The sequence below is a fragment of the Rhipicephalus microplus genome, chromosome 6 (genome assembly GCF_043290135.1).
Source record: "Rhipicephalus microplus isolate Deutch F79 chromosome 6, USDA_Rmic, whole genome shotgun sequence".
NCBI classification, from domain to species: Eukaryota; Metazoa; Arthropoda; class Arachnida; order Ixodida; family Ixodidae; genus Rhipicephalus; species Rhipicephalus microplus.
The window spans coordinates 29,976,257-29,993,237 of NC_134705.1; the positions used below are offsets into that span (position 1 = coordinate 29,976,257).

A 16,981-nucleotide genomic window follows, 5' to 3' on the forward strand; every position below is an offset into this window, starting at 1 on the left:
GTGCAAATCCTTGTGTGGAGTAGTTTTACAGTGCATGAAAAAAAACACACAGACAGAGAAAGACTGGACAGGCGCTAACTTGCAACAATGAACATTCACGAAAAAGATAACCATATATATATAGGCAACATTGCTTTTCAATCATCATGATCGCACGCAGTTTGCAAATTCACATACCTTTACGTAGATAGGCTAGCTTCTTACACGAAAGGACCATTGACTGTTGTCTCAATAAAAGCAAATAAAAGCGTTCTTGCTTTTTATTTGTTTTATTTTCTTCATGTCCTTTCCTTACCAGGCAGGTTTCCATGCAGCTATCGGTTTCATTGACACTTCTGCTTAAGGAAACACACATCTACAATCAAGAACAACGAAGTGCCATAAAACATGAAATGTGCAAAGAGTGGTCACCTGCTCCATAACCTTGCGTGCTAGGCTGACTGGGTTACGCACAGTACGCACAGCACCTACAGCACCAGCCTTCATGAGCGTGCCTTCCATGATGAGCGCATCCATCTCTACGCTGCCCTCAATGGTCAAAGAGGACCCATAGCCTGCAACAACAAACTTTGAATGTGCTGAAAAATGCACCTTACTTTTATTCACTCTTAAATGTAACATATATTTTTCTTTATGGAAACAAAGACCTTCCCAAGATATCTGTACTCACATTCCACAAACAGCCAGACTCAAAGCTTCACACCCACACATAATGTCTACAATCACACAAACTGCTTGCACAAGCTTTCTTCGCTACTTAGTGTCAGAACATCACAAATGTGTCACTTGAGGCTCAATGTATATTGTCGCGTGTAAAAAAGAGGGGTTCTAGGCAAGAAATATCACGTAGTCGCAGAGGCAAAGGTCAGTGTCGCAACAAAACCAAAAAGCCTCAGCGAGAGCACGCCCTGTCCCACAACGACTTCCTCGTTTGTTTCTCCTGAATGTCCTGGATGCGAGCTCATGCTCACCGCAGTTCATAGACAGGTGGCATTATTCCCCTACTGAAAAAAAAAGCATCGCGCACCAAGCGTGCACACTGAAGAAGAAAGAACAAGAACAAAGAAACAAGGTCAAGGCACGGTCACACTAAAGCATGAAGTACGAATTGAGCCGTACACTGTGAACAATCTCTGGGTAGTGCTTTGGACGCTGGGGCGACATGGTTTTGTCTGTAACCACCTCATAGTTCACGTCAATCATGCGACACACTACTTTGTAGGGTCCAAAGTAGCGACTCAGGAGGTTTTCGGACAACCCCTGGCGGCGAACCAGAGTTCATACCCAAACTAGATCTGCTGGGGGGTATTCAACCTGTTGATGGCGAAGATTTTGGCGGCGTGCATCTTGTTATAAATGTGGTTTGATGGCATCCCGTATGCCACCACTGTTAGGATTTCCTGTTTGTTGTGATGGTAACGGTAGCCGAAAGCAGGGAGCAGTCGAACGGACTTCGCTGAAGCCTTCGCCCAGAGGCGGAATAGAGAGGCAATCAGTTTTGAAAACAGCACCAGGAAGGAGAGTTTACTATAGCAGGTTGTCGTTTGTAGAGAGCCGGCCAGGCCGACGAGGTCGGCTAAGGCAAAATCCTCTAAACATGGGGCCGGCACGGCCTTAAATAACCTTTTGGTTTCTCCTACGAGACCAGTTCCCGGTGCTTAAAGGAGAAAGTGAAGCTGTCCCCGGAACGGCATGGTGGCTCGGCGGAGGAGGCGACGCTTTGCCTGGAACTGCATGGTGCCGCCTTCTGCATGGAAGCTTGCGCTGGGACGGGGGAGACAGTTCGCCGGAACAGCGCTCGATCTCGTGAAAAGAAGCGCTCTCGAATGAGGACCATGTCTGTGGCATAACAATCTGCAGTTTGTTGCTGCGTGATATGCAGGCATACCGACTGTCGAGCTTCTTCAACATACTGAGCAAGCTGCTCAGCGTCAAGTGTGAGCGACCCGTTGTAATTGTGTGGCAACATAGCATCTAGCATGGTCTAGACCTCGCGCCCGTAGACAAGATGGAGCGATGTGAATCGTGTTCTTTCTTGAATGGCAGTGTTATATGCAAATGTTATGTATGGGAGGACCTGATACCATGTCTTGTGCTGAATGTCCACATATATGAATAACATAGCGGCGATGGTCTTGTCAAGTCGCTTTGTCAAGCCGTTAGTCTGCGGGTAATACACCGTCATCTTGCAATGGCTCGTGAAGCTTAGTTTGAATACATCGTCAATGAGCTGAGTCGTGAAAACTGTTCTGCGATCAGTGATCACGCGAAACAGGGCACCATAGCAAAGAACAATCTGGTTGACGAAAAACTGGGCAACATCAGAAGCTGTAGCTCGTTGGAGGGCTCTTGTCTCGGCGTATCTTGTTAGATAATCTGTCGTTACAGCTATCCACTTGTTACCGGCAGATGACAGAAGAAATTACCCCAGTGAATTTATTCCTAAATGATCGAACGGCACCCTTGATAGTGCGATTGATTGCAGCAGGCCTGCAGCCTTCAGTGGTGGAGATTTGTGGCATTGACATTCACGGCATCTTTTCACATATCGCTTGACGTACACAAGTTTCAACCAATAGTACGCCTGTTGAACTCTGGCGAGAGTTTGTGCAGAACCTAGATGACAGGATGCGGGCTCGTCGTGGCAGGTCAGAAGAATATCGTCTCGCATGTCAAAAGGGACCACTAGCACGTAAGCTTTCTCATTGCCACTTGAGTTTGTTTTGTACAAGACACCGTTTCGTAGGCAGAACAGAGAGATTGCGAGAAAGGTGTCGAGGTACGGGTGTGTTGCGTCCTTCTAGATTGTCAATGATTGCGCGAATCTTGACATCATCGTGTTGTCATGCGATCAAGTCTGTTGTAGTGATGACGCCGAGGAAGCCACTGTCATCCTTATTGTCGGGATCACTAACTCCAGTAGGTGCACGGGACAAGGAATCGGCAACTTTGTGCTTGCAGCCTGATCTATAGACGATGGTAAGGTTAAATTCTTGCAATCGAAGACTCCATCGTGCGAGACGCCCAGATGGCTTAGTAAATTCGCTAACCAGCACAATGAATGATGATTAGTCACTACTTTGAAGTGATGGCCGTAGAGGTAAGGTCTGAACTTCAAGGTGGCCCACACTACTGCTGGGCACTCCTTCACCGAAGTGGAATAGTTCATCTCGGCGCAAGACAATATACGACCGGTGTAAGCTATTACACGCTCAGTGCCTTCTTGATGTTTTTACAAGCACGGCGCCGACTTCTACAGTGCTCGCTTCAGTATGAACTTCGGTGGCGGCATCCTCGACAAAGTGAGCAAGAACTGGTGGTGCCTGCATACGTAGATCGATAAGAATTGTGTTCCGTTCTTCATTCCAAATGAATGGTACGTCATCACGAGTGAGACGAGTCAGAGGCTCGGCAATTCTGAAAAATTGGCAATGAAGCAACAATAGTAGGCGCACAGGCTGAAGAAGCGATGTACTGCTTTCTTGTTATGGGGAATGGGGAAGGAGGCTACGGTGGTTGTCTTGTCGGGGTCAGGTCGAACACCGTATGCGCACACATGACCCAAAAATTTAAGTTCTCTATAGCTGAAGTGGCATTTTTCTGGCTTCAGCGCACGGTTCGCAGAGCAGAGTGCTTCCAGAACAGCCTGCAGACGCTTGAAGTGTTCCTCGAAGGTGATTGAAGACACGACGACATCATTGAAATAAACTATACAGGTGTTCAACTTCAGACCGGTAAGAACAGTGTTCTTCATTCTTTGGAATGTCGCTGGTACAAAACACAGGCCGAAGGGGAGCACCTTGAATTCATACAGGCCATCTGGTGTAACAAAAGCAGCTTTTTCTCCGTCTCTTTCATCAACCTCAATCTGCCAGTGTCCCCTTTTCAAGTCTATGAATGGAAAATACCTTGCCCGCCGTAGTGAATCATCGATGCGTAGCAGAGGATACACGTCTTTCTTAGTCACGCCGTTCAGCTTTCTGTAATCCACACAGAAACGCAACGGTTCGCCCTTTTTCTTTACAAGAATGACTGGCGATAACCACAGACTATTGAGCGGCTGTATATCATCATCCTGAAGCATTTATTCGGCTAGAGATTGATCGCATAACATTCCTTGGCCAAAACTCAGTAGGGTTATTGATTCATGGGCGAGACATCGGTGTATGTAATAATCTGGTGTTTCGTAAGGGGCGTTTGACGCACTCTTGAGGACGAAGCGAAACAGTCCAATTCAAGCAACAGTTCCTGCAGTGCTGCGCGTTCTTGTTGCGTGAGGCTCGAATTGATGTCCAGCTTTGCAAGAGCCATAGAAACGCCTGTTAATGCCGATTGTAGCCCGCTGTTCATTGATATGGCAGCAAAACATTTAGCATCTCGATAGGGTAGGCGAAAGCAATAGTGGTGCGATGAAAAAGGTGCCGCAGCTCATTACTAAAACTTGTCACAAGCAACGTGGCACATCTGTCATAAAGCGTAATGAGGCTGCGGACCGTGCAGACACCTATGCTGAACAAAAGAGTCAAGTCTCCTTCGGGGACTCCCTCCCCGTCACGTAGCTCGTCAAAACACGACATCAATTAGTACGCTTGAACGTAGGGGCAACGTGATTATGTCGGCTGAAACACGAAACATGCTGTCATCAACGTCCCAATGTGCTGTCGGATGTCAATTATAGCACCATATTCACATAAAAAGTCAATGCCTAGGATGAGGTTTTGGGAGCATTTCGGAAGTATAAGGCAGCTGCAGAGAAATGTGCGTCCGCGAATGCCGACTCTAGTCATGCAAATGCCGAGAGGGGTGATGGCGTGCCCGCCTGTTGTACAAACTTGTTTTCGTACCACGGCGTACAACTTTCTTGAGATACGTCACCAGTTTTCTGCTCATGATGAAGTACAGTGCAGTCCACTTATAACGATACCACATATAACGATATATCGGTTATAACGATGGGTCGACTTAACAGTCTCATTTTATGCATTGGGGCTATGGGGAAAAAAACCATATATAACGATATGTTATCCACCGCATATCGGATACAACGATGAAAAGTTTGCCGTGGACGGCATGTTTCATTCAGAATAATCGTAACATTTAGATTGATAAGTTCCTCTGAAACGAACTATACCGAGACAAGACGAAAAGTTAGCGTAGGCGAGTACGTAGTATTTGCCGCCACTGCAGCACAGCGCCGGCAGCGCGTCCCGGCCGTTCAAAAAGCCGAGGAGAGCATCGCGAGTTGGCGCGACGCGCTACAGATGGCGCCAGCTGTGTCACGTTTTGCGCCTCGCCGCGCGTCGACCGCGGAAAGGCTGAGAGAATTTAAAAAAAAAATGCGAAAAGCAAAGCGCCGTGCTCCGCGGCTCCCCGCCTTCTACAATGGCAAGCCGGCAAGCTACTCGTAGCTTGCCGAACGAAAGCGGGAAAGAGAGAGAAAATAAAAAAAAAGCGAAAAGCAAAGCGGCGCGGCGGCATCGGGGCGGGGCCTCGTTGGCATTCCGGCTGTGTACCTCTGGCTGTGCTTTCTTCCTCCCACTGCTCCCACCCCGCCGTCGGTCAGTCTCTTCCTCAGCGAACCCGTGATGCGTTCTTCGGAGTAAGAAATAAAGTCTTGTTTTTGACATCCTACTATCTATAATATTTATTTATTGGTGAAAATAGCGAAATGAAGCCTGGAGCTACAAAAGGTACGTCCGGCGACGATTTTTTGGCGCCAGTCCAGATATAACGATCACCGGTTATAACGATCATATTTTTAGGTTTTCTCGATATCGTTATAAGTGGACTGCACTGTAGTCAGACCCTGTGTCGAATAAAGCATAAGCATCGTGGCGGCTGTTGAGCACTACAGATACATCCAGGGAAAGTCGGCTTTCTGATTCGGGAGCTGTCGACGTCTAATCGCTGCAGGTACGTACTTTGCGTCGATAGTGGCCGTTGCTCGTGTCGCTAATCAGCGGCCCTGTCTCCCGAAGGTCATTGTCATTAGTTTTCCCTCCTAGGGCTGAGCGACCGCGCTGGTGCCACCCTTGTGCTGTTAGGGACACTTGAAGAAGACCTTCTTGGAGGTGGTAATCGTAACTGTCGCCGCGGGGCAGTAGCATGCGCTGCTCGGACAGGTATTTCTCGATCGCTCTGGGTCTTTCGCCAAATCTCGGCCCGAGCGAGTCGACAACGAAATTCTGAAGTCCGAGGCGGCAGTACTGACATTTGCGGTATACATGTCCGGCTTCGCCACAGTGGTAGCACAGCGGCCACCTGTTCGGTGTGCGCCATACGTCCGATTTCCACAGGAGGAGCTCCTGACAACTCCTGACAGCACCGAGATGCCCCTGACAAGCTCCCATCAAGCTTCCATTGAAGGCATACATGACGCTACCACCATCATGTACACAACGCTACCGTCAATATGTAAATATTGTAATTGAACATTTTTGTTAACAGCTCCGGACACTCTCCTTGACATCTCCCCGAGACTTTGGCTGGCTTTGGTCCTCTAGGGCAGACCTTAGACTACACCAACTCGTGGCAGGGATGTCCCATGCTTGACTCGGGCCTCATCGATATGGTGAGTGCTTGACTTTCTTGAAGATTTGCCGGGTTTTAGCTTTTAGAGTTTTTCTGAAACTGGGTTTTCAGCTTCCATATTCTAAATCTAGCAGTAGTATTACTGCGCGTGTAAAGTTTGCTACCTAATGTCACGGCAGGTAAGAAAGTCCTCACTCATGAACACCATGGAGTTGGTAAAGAAGCTATAAAGACCAGACCTCTTACTACTTTTTGAAGAGCTGGGAATTACAATGGGGAGAAATGAGAGAGTTGCAGCTGATTGGGGCAATTCATGAATGGAGTGCGGAGGATGATGAAATTGAGGAGTACTGAGAGAAATTTGAAAAAACAAAACATGGGCTGAGAACAACAGGATAATTGAGAAAAGACGATTGTCTTTAGCAATTTATCAGGCATCAAGTAACCCGGTTAACGGGAGAGTACCCTGCGAAATGAAAAAAAAAAAAAAAGCAGTCCTGCCAAGTCTATGTATACAGTGAGTCGCTCAGAAGATAGAGATAAACAAAAGGCATTTAAGGCTAGAAAGCGGTTCGTTTACCACCGTTGCCAAGAGCCTGGTCACATTGCGATCGGCTGCAGTAAGCCAAGAAATGTGCTCTCAACGAGATAGCATCAAAGAGCTGGTTTTGCGAAAATTCTGGCGTCGACGTCGTCCGTTATGAGCGAAAAATCATCATGTTATGTGTGACCAAAACAAAAAGAATGATGCAAATGAAAAAAGTAACAGCTTTGCCACAAAAGCGAATCAATGAACGCGATAGCAACAAATTGGAAGGTCACGTGCAGAATGGCAAGCAGATCGAAACGTGCCCCACGTTTTTCACGCAAAAATGGCGCACGAAACATACTTACAGGCACAGATGAATGCGAATAAGTGTCTCAGTTGTTACTTCCCTGTGTCTGAAAAGCGCACACTTTTCGCAAACAGAGACTGTGCAATGATTACAATGACCTTTGTGTGCCCGATAACTATAACACAATTGTTCTAGGGAAAGCCCAGGGCCAGCCAAGACGTACGATACTCCCCATCGTGAGATAAGAACGCGCGAGGAAGCGTCCACCCTCCTCCTCTTCGCGGGACAAAGTGCATGTGGGAGATGAGAGCGTGCGCCGCCGCATCGTGACGATGTGGCGACATGTGCCCACTGTGCCATCTTGCTGGTGATGCTGAAAACCGAAACTGAAACTTTAATCATGTCATCATTTGGGATGCTGAGGGCCGGGGGAAAAAGCCTCTTCATAAGCTTGACTAGGACCCCAACCCTGTACAAAGTAGCAGGGATAAGCAAGTGTATAGTGCAGTACAATAATCCATGGAATGAAAAACAACATATCAGGTTTAAATTACATCACACATAGGCAGAAAAAAATTAGCTCAGTGAATTTCCCGGGCCCCTTTCCTTCCTATTTTTTTCTCCCCCCTTTTTTTTCCTTCTCTTTTTCTCCTTTTTTTTAGCAAAAAAAAGAAAAAAAATGCAGAACACTGCCATTGACATAACCTGAGTGAGAAAATTATGGCATAAAATAAATCAGACAACACTATCACTTAAATACAACACTAACCAATACTGTTAAGGAGTACAGAAATATTTACATATGCACAAATATATACAGATAATACAAGTGAAACAGCGAAAAATAAACCTTTGAAACAATATACTAATTATATTTTCGATAATCATATAAAATATCGAGACCTCACAAATGAGAAAAATATACAATCGTATTACACATACAAGGCTAAAAAGTACCTTTAACAATATTTTCACACTATTAGTTGATTCAGATAAAACAGCAAGAGAAAGCGCAGCATCTCCTTGCCGTTGTTGGGACTCCGGGTCCTGCCGGTCTCGTTTTCGGTAGCTGGCCCCGTCGCAGGATCCATCGTCCAACAATTCAGCGAGAAGAAGCGCCCGAACGAACAACAGAGATTTATTTACATGTGGAGAAGTGGTCAACTGACCCAAAGAGAGAAGAGTGCGTGCGATACAAAACGTCTTCGGCATCTTATAGCGCCGCGCCGTTGACACTGGGCGCCCCGTCCGCATCGTCAGCCAATACGGTGTCTCCGGCCCCTCGGCCACGGGAGAGGGGGAAACACACCTCACAACACATGGAGTGGCACATCCCAACACGAGGTCTATATATGGTCACGGCGCCCTAAAATGTTACCAAACATGGTCACGAACGCACCGCAGACCCCGGAGCTCTCCCGGCGAGGAGGAACCCGAATGGGGAGGTGGGGGTGGACGACACCGTCAGGTCAAGAACCGGTTCTCCCCCAAACTCTTCCTTCTTGGCTCCCCAGGGCCGGTCGTAACAGTCTCTCGCGCGGGGGGGGGGGGGGGGGTGAAGATCTCGAACTGAGGTTTGCAGCCACTGTCCGGAGAGATCAGCGCCGGCAGTCGGTTTGGTGACGACCGTCTTTGATGAAGTAGAGGGCAACACCTGCTTCATTGAGGGCTCAACAGACATCACATACGCACATGAAAACACAGCTACTCAGCCGGTGAGCGCCGGACAATTCCGCCAAACTCCACCAGGCAATTTTCCCCTTTAACCGATATTAAAGGAAATACACAATTTATTCAAAATGTTACTCACACTTTAAGGTGACACAAAACAACAACACTGGAAGCACACCGAACCCGAAACCCTGGATAGCCGTGTCTTCAACGTTTTCAAAAAAGTACACCTAAAAGAGTAAAAAAACAATCACTAGCTCTTGTCTAGGTCAGGAAAAAAAATGCCAGAGTTCTCGAGACATCCTCTCGCGTCAGGGGCATCGACTTAAGCCATCAGCGTTGCCATGGAGTACACCCCTTTTGTAGCGTATTTCAAACGTATATTGTTGCAAAACGAGGCTCCAACGCAGCAGGCGGCCGTTCTTAGAGGACATGGTCTGTAGCCAGGTGAGAGGACAGTGGTCCACTTCCACAATGAACTTGCTTCCGGCAATATAACAAGCCAGTTTCTGGACTGCCCAAACCAAGCACGCACATTCCTTTTCGCTAGCGCTGTAAACCTGCTCGCGAAGGGTGAGTTTCCGGCTAACATAGAGGACGGGATGCTCTTGATCCCCCTCATCCCTTTGACTAAGAACTGCCCCCATGCCTCTATCACTAGCGTCGCATTGGACTATGAAAGGCCTCGAGTAGTCCGGTGAACTAAGCACAGGTTGGCTCTTAACACTCGCTCCATCACGGAGTGAAGCTTTTCTATCGAGTTCGACTGCGGATGGTAGACTGAACTATGCAATAATTTCACGCCACACCGCTCTAGAAAGGTTGTCGTTAAGGCACTCGTGAAAATGGTGCCCTGGTCTGATTGTATCTCGGCAGAAAAGCCTACCCGGGCAAACACGGACAGAAGTGCGTTCACTACTTCCACGGAACTTAGCTCTTTTAGCGGGACCGCCTCTGGAAATTTAGTAGCGGGGCAGATTAAGGTCAGGATGTGACGGTAGCCTGAAGTTGTCTTGGGCGAAGGACCTACTGTGTCAATTACCAACCGACGAAAGGGCTCAGTGATTACGGGTACCAGCTTCATTGGAAATTTCGCCTTATCTCCCGGCTTACCCACTCGCTGACACACATCGCAAGATTTTACAAACCTCTCTACATCTTTAAAGCATCCAGGCCAGTGGTATTCCTGTAAAAGACGATTTTTCGTCTTCTTTACGCCTAAGTGGCCTGACCATGATTCTCCATGCACCAAACTAAGCAAATCCTGACGATACGCCTGAGGTACGACTACCTGGTCAAACTCTACTCCTCGCCTATCTAGATATTTTCGATAGAGTATGCCGCTCCTCTCTTGGAATCTCACATTTCGTTTGGCGATTCCCTCTTTCGAACTGTCCTGGAATTGCTTAAGCGTCGGGTCCCCCTTTTGTTCGGTTATTAATGAAGCGGGACTCACCTGCAGCAGCCGACTGAAATTATCCGAAGTTGGCATGACACACAACTCTTTTGTATTTCCTAGTACCTGGAATGTGTCACCCTCTGTGCTATCCTCTGTACTACCAGGAATCGGCTTGGGAGCAACGGCATTTTCTATTTGCTCGGTCAATGAGGCGTAATTGACCCCTTCCAATTCGGGAGGAGGTTCATCGTCGCCTTTAGGAATGGTTGCTTCCGCGAATACGGCTTCTGCAGCCTGTTCTCGCACAAGTCGATTTGTTACCGTGGTTTCCAACTCGCAACCAGGCCCGTTGTCGATTTGAGGCTTGTTTGCCTCAGTGAATGTTGCCCTCGCAGCCAGCGCACGTGCCTTCGATCTAGTCAGTGCCTGCCCTATGCCTTCTCCCAACGTTAGACCTTTCTCCTTCAGCATTTGATCTGACTTATTTGAAAATAAGTAAGGATACTGAGGGGGTAGATATGGCGATACCGTGGCTTCCGTTTGCAACGTACCAAATGCGCCTTTAAGGACAACTTTAGCTACGGGGAGGCACTGACTGTTTGCTTCTACGGCTTGTCTAATCCAGGCACAGTCTCCTGAATACTGTCCGGACTGAACAAAAGACGGATGAACTACGTCCATAGTGGCTGCGGAGTCTCTAAGAACCCGACACTGCTTGCCGTTCACGGTAAGGTCGTACATATAGGGCTCTAACAACTTCATGTTCTCGTCGGCTTCATTTATAGATAAAAAGGCCACCTTTTCTTTCGGGCAATGTTTCGCGAAGTGCCCTGTTTCGTGGCAATTGAAACAAGTCGCCGGTTTTCTCGCCTCAAATTTCCTTTTGCTTGCCTCTGCCGACGCCCCATGGTTAGATGAATTGTTTTCCTCACCCTTTTGTGCGAGACCTGTCGGTTGTTTTCTAAACGGCGCCTTATTCGGTAGTAGGAATTTTTCCCTTTTAGGCTCGCTGTTTGCCCCGAGGGCGCGGCGCGTAACGAATTCTTCAGCGAGCTCTGCGGCTTTTGTTACGGTGTTCACGTCTGGTCTATTCTGCACCCAGAACCTCACCTTTTCTGGTAACCTTTGATAGAATTGTTCCAGACCGATACACTCGAGCACCTTGTCGTGATTCCCATACGCCTTTGCCTCTTTGAGCCACTCCCCATGTTGGCCATTAACTTGTAAGCAAACTCCGGGTATGAATCATTGTTCTCTTTTACGGCGTTGCGAAATTTTTGCCTGAAACCTTCCGCTGACAACCTGTATTTCTTGAGAAGGCTCGACTTTACCTCACTGTATTCGTCAGCCTCCTCTTTCGTGAGGCGCGCGATTACTTCTGAGGCCTCCCCCGGAAGTAGGGACAACAAGCGTTGAGGCCATGTATCCTGGCTGAAACCTTGCCTTTCACACGTTCTCTCAAAGTTGACGAGAAACAGCCCAATGTCCTCCCCTAGCTTGTACGATCTCATTAGGTCCGTCATTTTGAACCTGACCCGCTCTGCGGTACTGGATGCCTCGCTGCCTCCTGTTCTACTATTATGGCTAATCTCTAGCTCGAGGCGCTTCATTTCAAGCTTGTGCTTTCGCATCTTATCTGCCTCGGCTTCTGCCGCTTTCCTTTCGGCCTCCGCCGCCTTTCTTTCGGCCTCTGCCGCTTGCCTCTCCTGAATCTCCTCGACACATTCTGACAGCTCGTCATCCTCCGCCCCCAATGCGAGAATCGCCTCTATCAGCTCTGGCTTTCTTTGAGAGTCCGACACCTCCAGATTCAACTCCCTTGCAAGTAGCAACAACATGGACTTCCGCAGGGATTTCAGATTCATGGCTGCTTCCAGTACCGCTGTCTCTGTTCCACAAAGATTCCTGTCCTGCAACTAATTAACCTTGACGGCAACGACAGCTCTAGGTTCCTGCCTTGCCTCAAGTTTTCCGTTAACTTAGTCTACAAATAAAGCTTCAAACAGCTCTTATACGGAATCCTGCCCTGCCACTGTTAACCTTGACGCCACTGACAGAAGGAGCTTAGCTAAGCTATCACACAATTTCTGCCTGACGCAAGTTACCTGTTAACCCAATGACCAAGACAGCCCCTCTCTACCAGCTTTTACTTAACACATAGAGTAAATGCCTGGTAAAATTTAACAGAGAAAGCCAGCACTCACCCAGTTCGCAGTCATGTCTCCGGCGTCGTGCTTCTCTCAGAAGTGCCGTTCGATTCCCTCTGGAAGTCGATGAGCTCGTGTCCTCTTTCTCCTGTCGTCCCGTTGTTGAACTTCGGGCTCACTCCGTCCAGTGGTCGCTTTCGGGGTTATCGGCATCCCGCCGCTGCCATCCAGTTGTTGGGACTCCGGGTCCTGCCGGTCTCATTTTCGGTAGCTGGCCCCGTCGCAGGATCCATCGTCCAACAATTCAGCGAGAAGAAGCGCCCGAACGAACAACAGAGATTTATTTACATGTGGAGAAGTGGTCAACTGACCCAAAGAGAGAAGAGTGCGTGCGATACAAAACGTCTTCGGCATCTTATAGCGCCGCGCCGTTGACACTGGGCGCCCCGTCCGCATCGTCAGCCAATACGGTGTCTCCGGCCCCTCGGCCACGAGAGAGGGGGAAACACACCTCACAACACATGGAGTGGCACATCCCAACACGAGGTCCATATATGGTCACGGCGCCCTAAAATGTTACCAAACATGGTCACGAACGCACCGCAGACCCCGGAGCTCTCCCGGCGAGGAGGAACCCGAATGGGGTGGTGGGGGTGGACGACACCGTCAGGTCAAGAACCGGTTCTCCCCCAAACTCTTCCTTCTTGGCTCCCCAGGGCCGGTCGTAACACCGTACTACGTGCACGTGAATGAACGAAACCACGCGTGAACATGACGAGTGTTGTAAAAAAAAGGTCCGCTGGTTTATACGAGCAAGTGTGCCCAAAAAGTAATCACTTTTTAGTCCTGTGTAATAGCGTTTCATAAGACTTGTTTGATAGTAATTTAGTAGGGTTAATAACTTCATTTCCTCAAAAAGTGGTGAAGTGTGGCTTCCATATGAAACATCTGCAATGGCCGAACCACCCTTTCCTGTATTACATGTAATTTGTAAATATTTGTTAAAGTTGTCATGCTCCAAACTGGATGACAATAATTTATGTGTGATAAGAACGATTTGTAGGTGAGAAGTTTAACTTTTTTAGAAAGCAGGAAACACACCCTAGGCAAGATTCCGGTTATCCTGAATACACTCGAAGACCGCTTTACAATGTGGGAATTCCATGACATGTGTTCATCAAAAATTACACCCAGACATTTAGCACTTGGTACTATCTGAAGTTCCGAGGTGCTGATCATTAACGGGGCATGCGAAGGCGAAGCTTTATTTATAGGTCTAAAGTAAGTAGTTTTCATTATCGAAGAGTTTAATTTTAAAGAATTATTGAATGTCCAAGACGCTATCTTTCATAATACCTGGTTTGCGTCATTAATAAGATCTTTATAGTGTTGAGCAGTGAGAAGTAAGGTTGTGTTATCTGCATACATAAAACATTCTACAGACACGTCAATATTTAGGATATCATTCATATATACGCAAAATAAAAGGGGTCCCAGCATACTGCTCTGGGGCACACGTGCTGAAATTGCTTTTAAATTGAAGGAGTGATCGTTGGTGACCACCATCTGCTGACGATACTTTAAGTAAGATTCAATCATTTCAGAAAGACACCTCCGAAGCCGTAGAGATTGCATTTCTGTAAAAATGTGACCCGATTTATAGTATCGAAAGATACCTATTGTGTGTAGTTCACGTTCAAAAGCATCTAATATGAATTCCTTTGCATGCTCAGTTGTACGGCCTTTCATGATTCCGAATTGTGATGAAGTGATGATATGATGTCTATCTAAAACGGAAATCATAAGTTTTTGAATCAGTTTTTCTAAACCTTTTGATATCACAGGCAGCATAGATATAGGCCCGTAGTTAAGCGAGTTCTTATCGCCTGCCTTGTACAACACGATTACTTTCGCCACTTGCAGTTTCTGTGGCAAGATTCCATTTGAAAGTACCAGGTTGAAGATATGTTTCAATAAATCAGCCATGAGATCCAGCATGTGTTTAAGGGGAGATGCAAGTCGAAAAATCGCGTTTTTAGCGAAATTTCTCATATTTCTGATTTTTATTGCATTGTAATCTTCAAACCTTCTTCTTTCATCTGTGAAAATTTCAAAACTAAATTCGAACCGCAAAATGCAAAAATATGTGTATGAAGGCATCGCGGTGGCTCAAAATTTCGTGAATTTGCGCTGATATTGGCCATCTTTGACTGCGCGCTGCTCCCCGTCGCAGTGCCGCCCGCCATCGCGATCGGTTGGGAAAGTTGCGTCCGGCCTTCTTCTTACAGCTCCGACGACCGCCAGTTTCATACGTGGGCAAAAAAAATTAAAAACGAGGCCTTTTTATCACGTGGCTTGAGCGATTTGAAACGCGCGGCACCCTAAGCCGCATCGCCATTGGCTACCGAGTCATTCTCAGCTGTGTTGGTGGCGGCCATCGGCATTTGGTCCGTCTGCTTTTCTGCGCGTCTACGCATATTTCCGCGATGACAAGCCCGAAAAAGTGCACCGTGAGACCGCAGAAGTTTCGAACGAAGCACAAGTTCAAGGGAAGGCGGCGTAAAGCGCCCCGAACGACGGCAACGAACGAGAACGCGCCTACGTGTGCTAGGCCTGACGGCGGCATCGACGAGTGCGCGTGCGACAGTGGCTGCAATGAAGGGATTGACGCTGCGCTTTCTTTCGTCAGTGCTTCGGAAAAGAAGCTCGGCTTCTTCGAAAAAGACGAAAGACAGCGCAATAAGGTTTGTGCAACGACAGTTTTGTGCGACACCCTCTTGTTGACGGCACTTGTGGCAGGTGTGGCATGCCCTGCTTGCGGTATTCAAAAACTTGCCGTTCTGGAGCCGGCAGAAAAGCGCAAGGGACTTTCGTCGCTCCTCGAACTTCATTGCGAAAACAGCGAATGCTCAGCAACTGTTCTTTCGTGCTCCTATACGTCACTGCGTGTTACGGCGGACGGCAGCAGCCGAGTGAGCCAACGGTACGACAGTGGGAGCTCCCGAGATAGTTTCGCTGTAAATGTGAAGGCGGTGGTGGCTGCACGCGCTGTCGGCATTGGGCATGAGCAATTGTCGAGATTTTGCTCCATTATTGGACTCCCAAAGCCAATGCACCACCGAGGATTTTTTTCGATAGCAAAGAAGGTGCACACCGCTGCCATGGCAGCTGTGAGTGAAAACTTGCGCCAATCCAGAGAGTTGACGAAAGAAGTAGCAGGCGAAACTGATGTGGCTGTTATGTTCGACGGCACTTGGCAGAAGAGGGGCCACAAAAGCCACAACGGGATTGGCGCAGTTATCTCCTTAGATACTGGCCTCTGCTTAGACTTCGAGGTCATATCAAATTACTGCCTGACATGCAGTAGGCACAAAGATATGGGCCCAGACGAGGAAGTGTGGCAGGCATTCCCATGCCCAGTCTGTGATAAAAATGCAGACTGTTCCTCCCACGCCATAGAAACGGATCGACGTATGTAACTGCGCGGTAGTAAACACGGACGACAAGAAGATACAAGGACAAGCGCAGTTACCTGCGCTTGTCCTTGTATCTTCTTGTCGTCCGTGTTTACTACCGCGCAGTTACATACGTCGATCATGAATCACCAACTCGCCCAATCGTCCACCTTGATAGAAACGGAGGCTGCAATGCGCATTTGGCAGAGAACATTTACTTATGACACCCCACTGCATTTCATGACATTCTTGAGTGACGGTGACAGCAAAGCATATTTATTTATTTATTTATTTATTTACTCTCAGGGCCCAAGGGCATTACAGAGAGGAGTGGGGGGTAAAACACTCTACAGGTATACAATGCAGCAGGAGTGTGGTTACACATATGAAACATATTTGAAATATCCGCATAAACTGGAAAAATAAACAAACAACAGAAAAGAGAAATCAAGAGGCGCAAAAAAACATTTGCCGTACACGGGAACAACCGAGCAGGATTTACACAAAACCGCGGAATTCGCGGAGAAAAAAAAAACTCAGGTAATATGGCCACTAATAGCCACCTTGAAATTGGCTGGATTAATTATTGAAGCAATGCAGGTGGGGAGGTGGTTCCAGTCCGAGCTGGTTTTAGGAATAAATGAGTTGAAATAATAGTTTGTCCGGCTGCTGGGTACGCCAACCTTCAACTGATGGTCGTTTCTTGTCAAATGATAAGTGGGAGGAAAAAGCATCGAATCTTTGAGCGTTGAATTGGCGTGATAAATTTTATGAAAAAGACAAAGTCGTGATATTTTCCTGCGAACAGACAGATCAAGTAGGTTAAGGGAAGATTTCAAGGACGAAACGCTAGCCGTACGAAAATAGTTTGATAAGATGAAGCGTGCGGAACGATTCTGGACAGCTTCGATATTATGGAGTAACGAGTTGATATACGGGTCC

General features: G+C 47.6%; 1 protein-coding gene across 4 annotated transcripts in view; it reads right to left on the bottom strand.

The window, feature by feature from the left end:
* Positions 1-16,981, bottom strand: part of LOC119167694 (isoaspartyl peptidase/L-asparaginase) — a 36,509-nt gene that overhangs the window by 4,175 nt on the left and 15,353 nt on the right. For 2 of the 4 annotated variants that reach the window (XM_037419215.2, XM_037419216.2), the window contains one exon: positions 412-554. The exons of the other annotated variants lie outside the window; for them this stretch is intronic. In XM_037419215.2, coding sequence (XP_037275112.2) covers positions 412-554 — 143 coding nt within the window. The remainder of the gene's footprint in view (positions 1-411; positions 555-16,981) is intronic. 4 annotated transcript variants of the gene reach the window in all.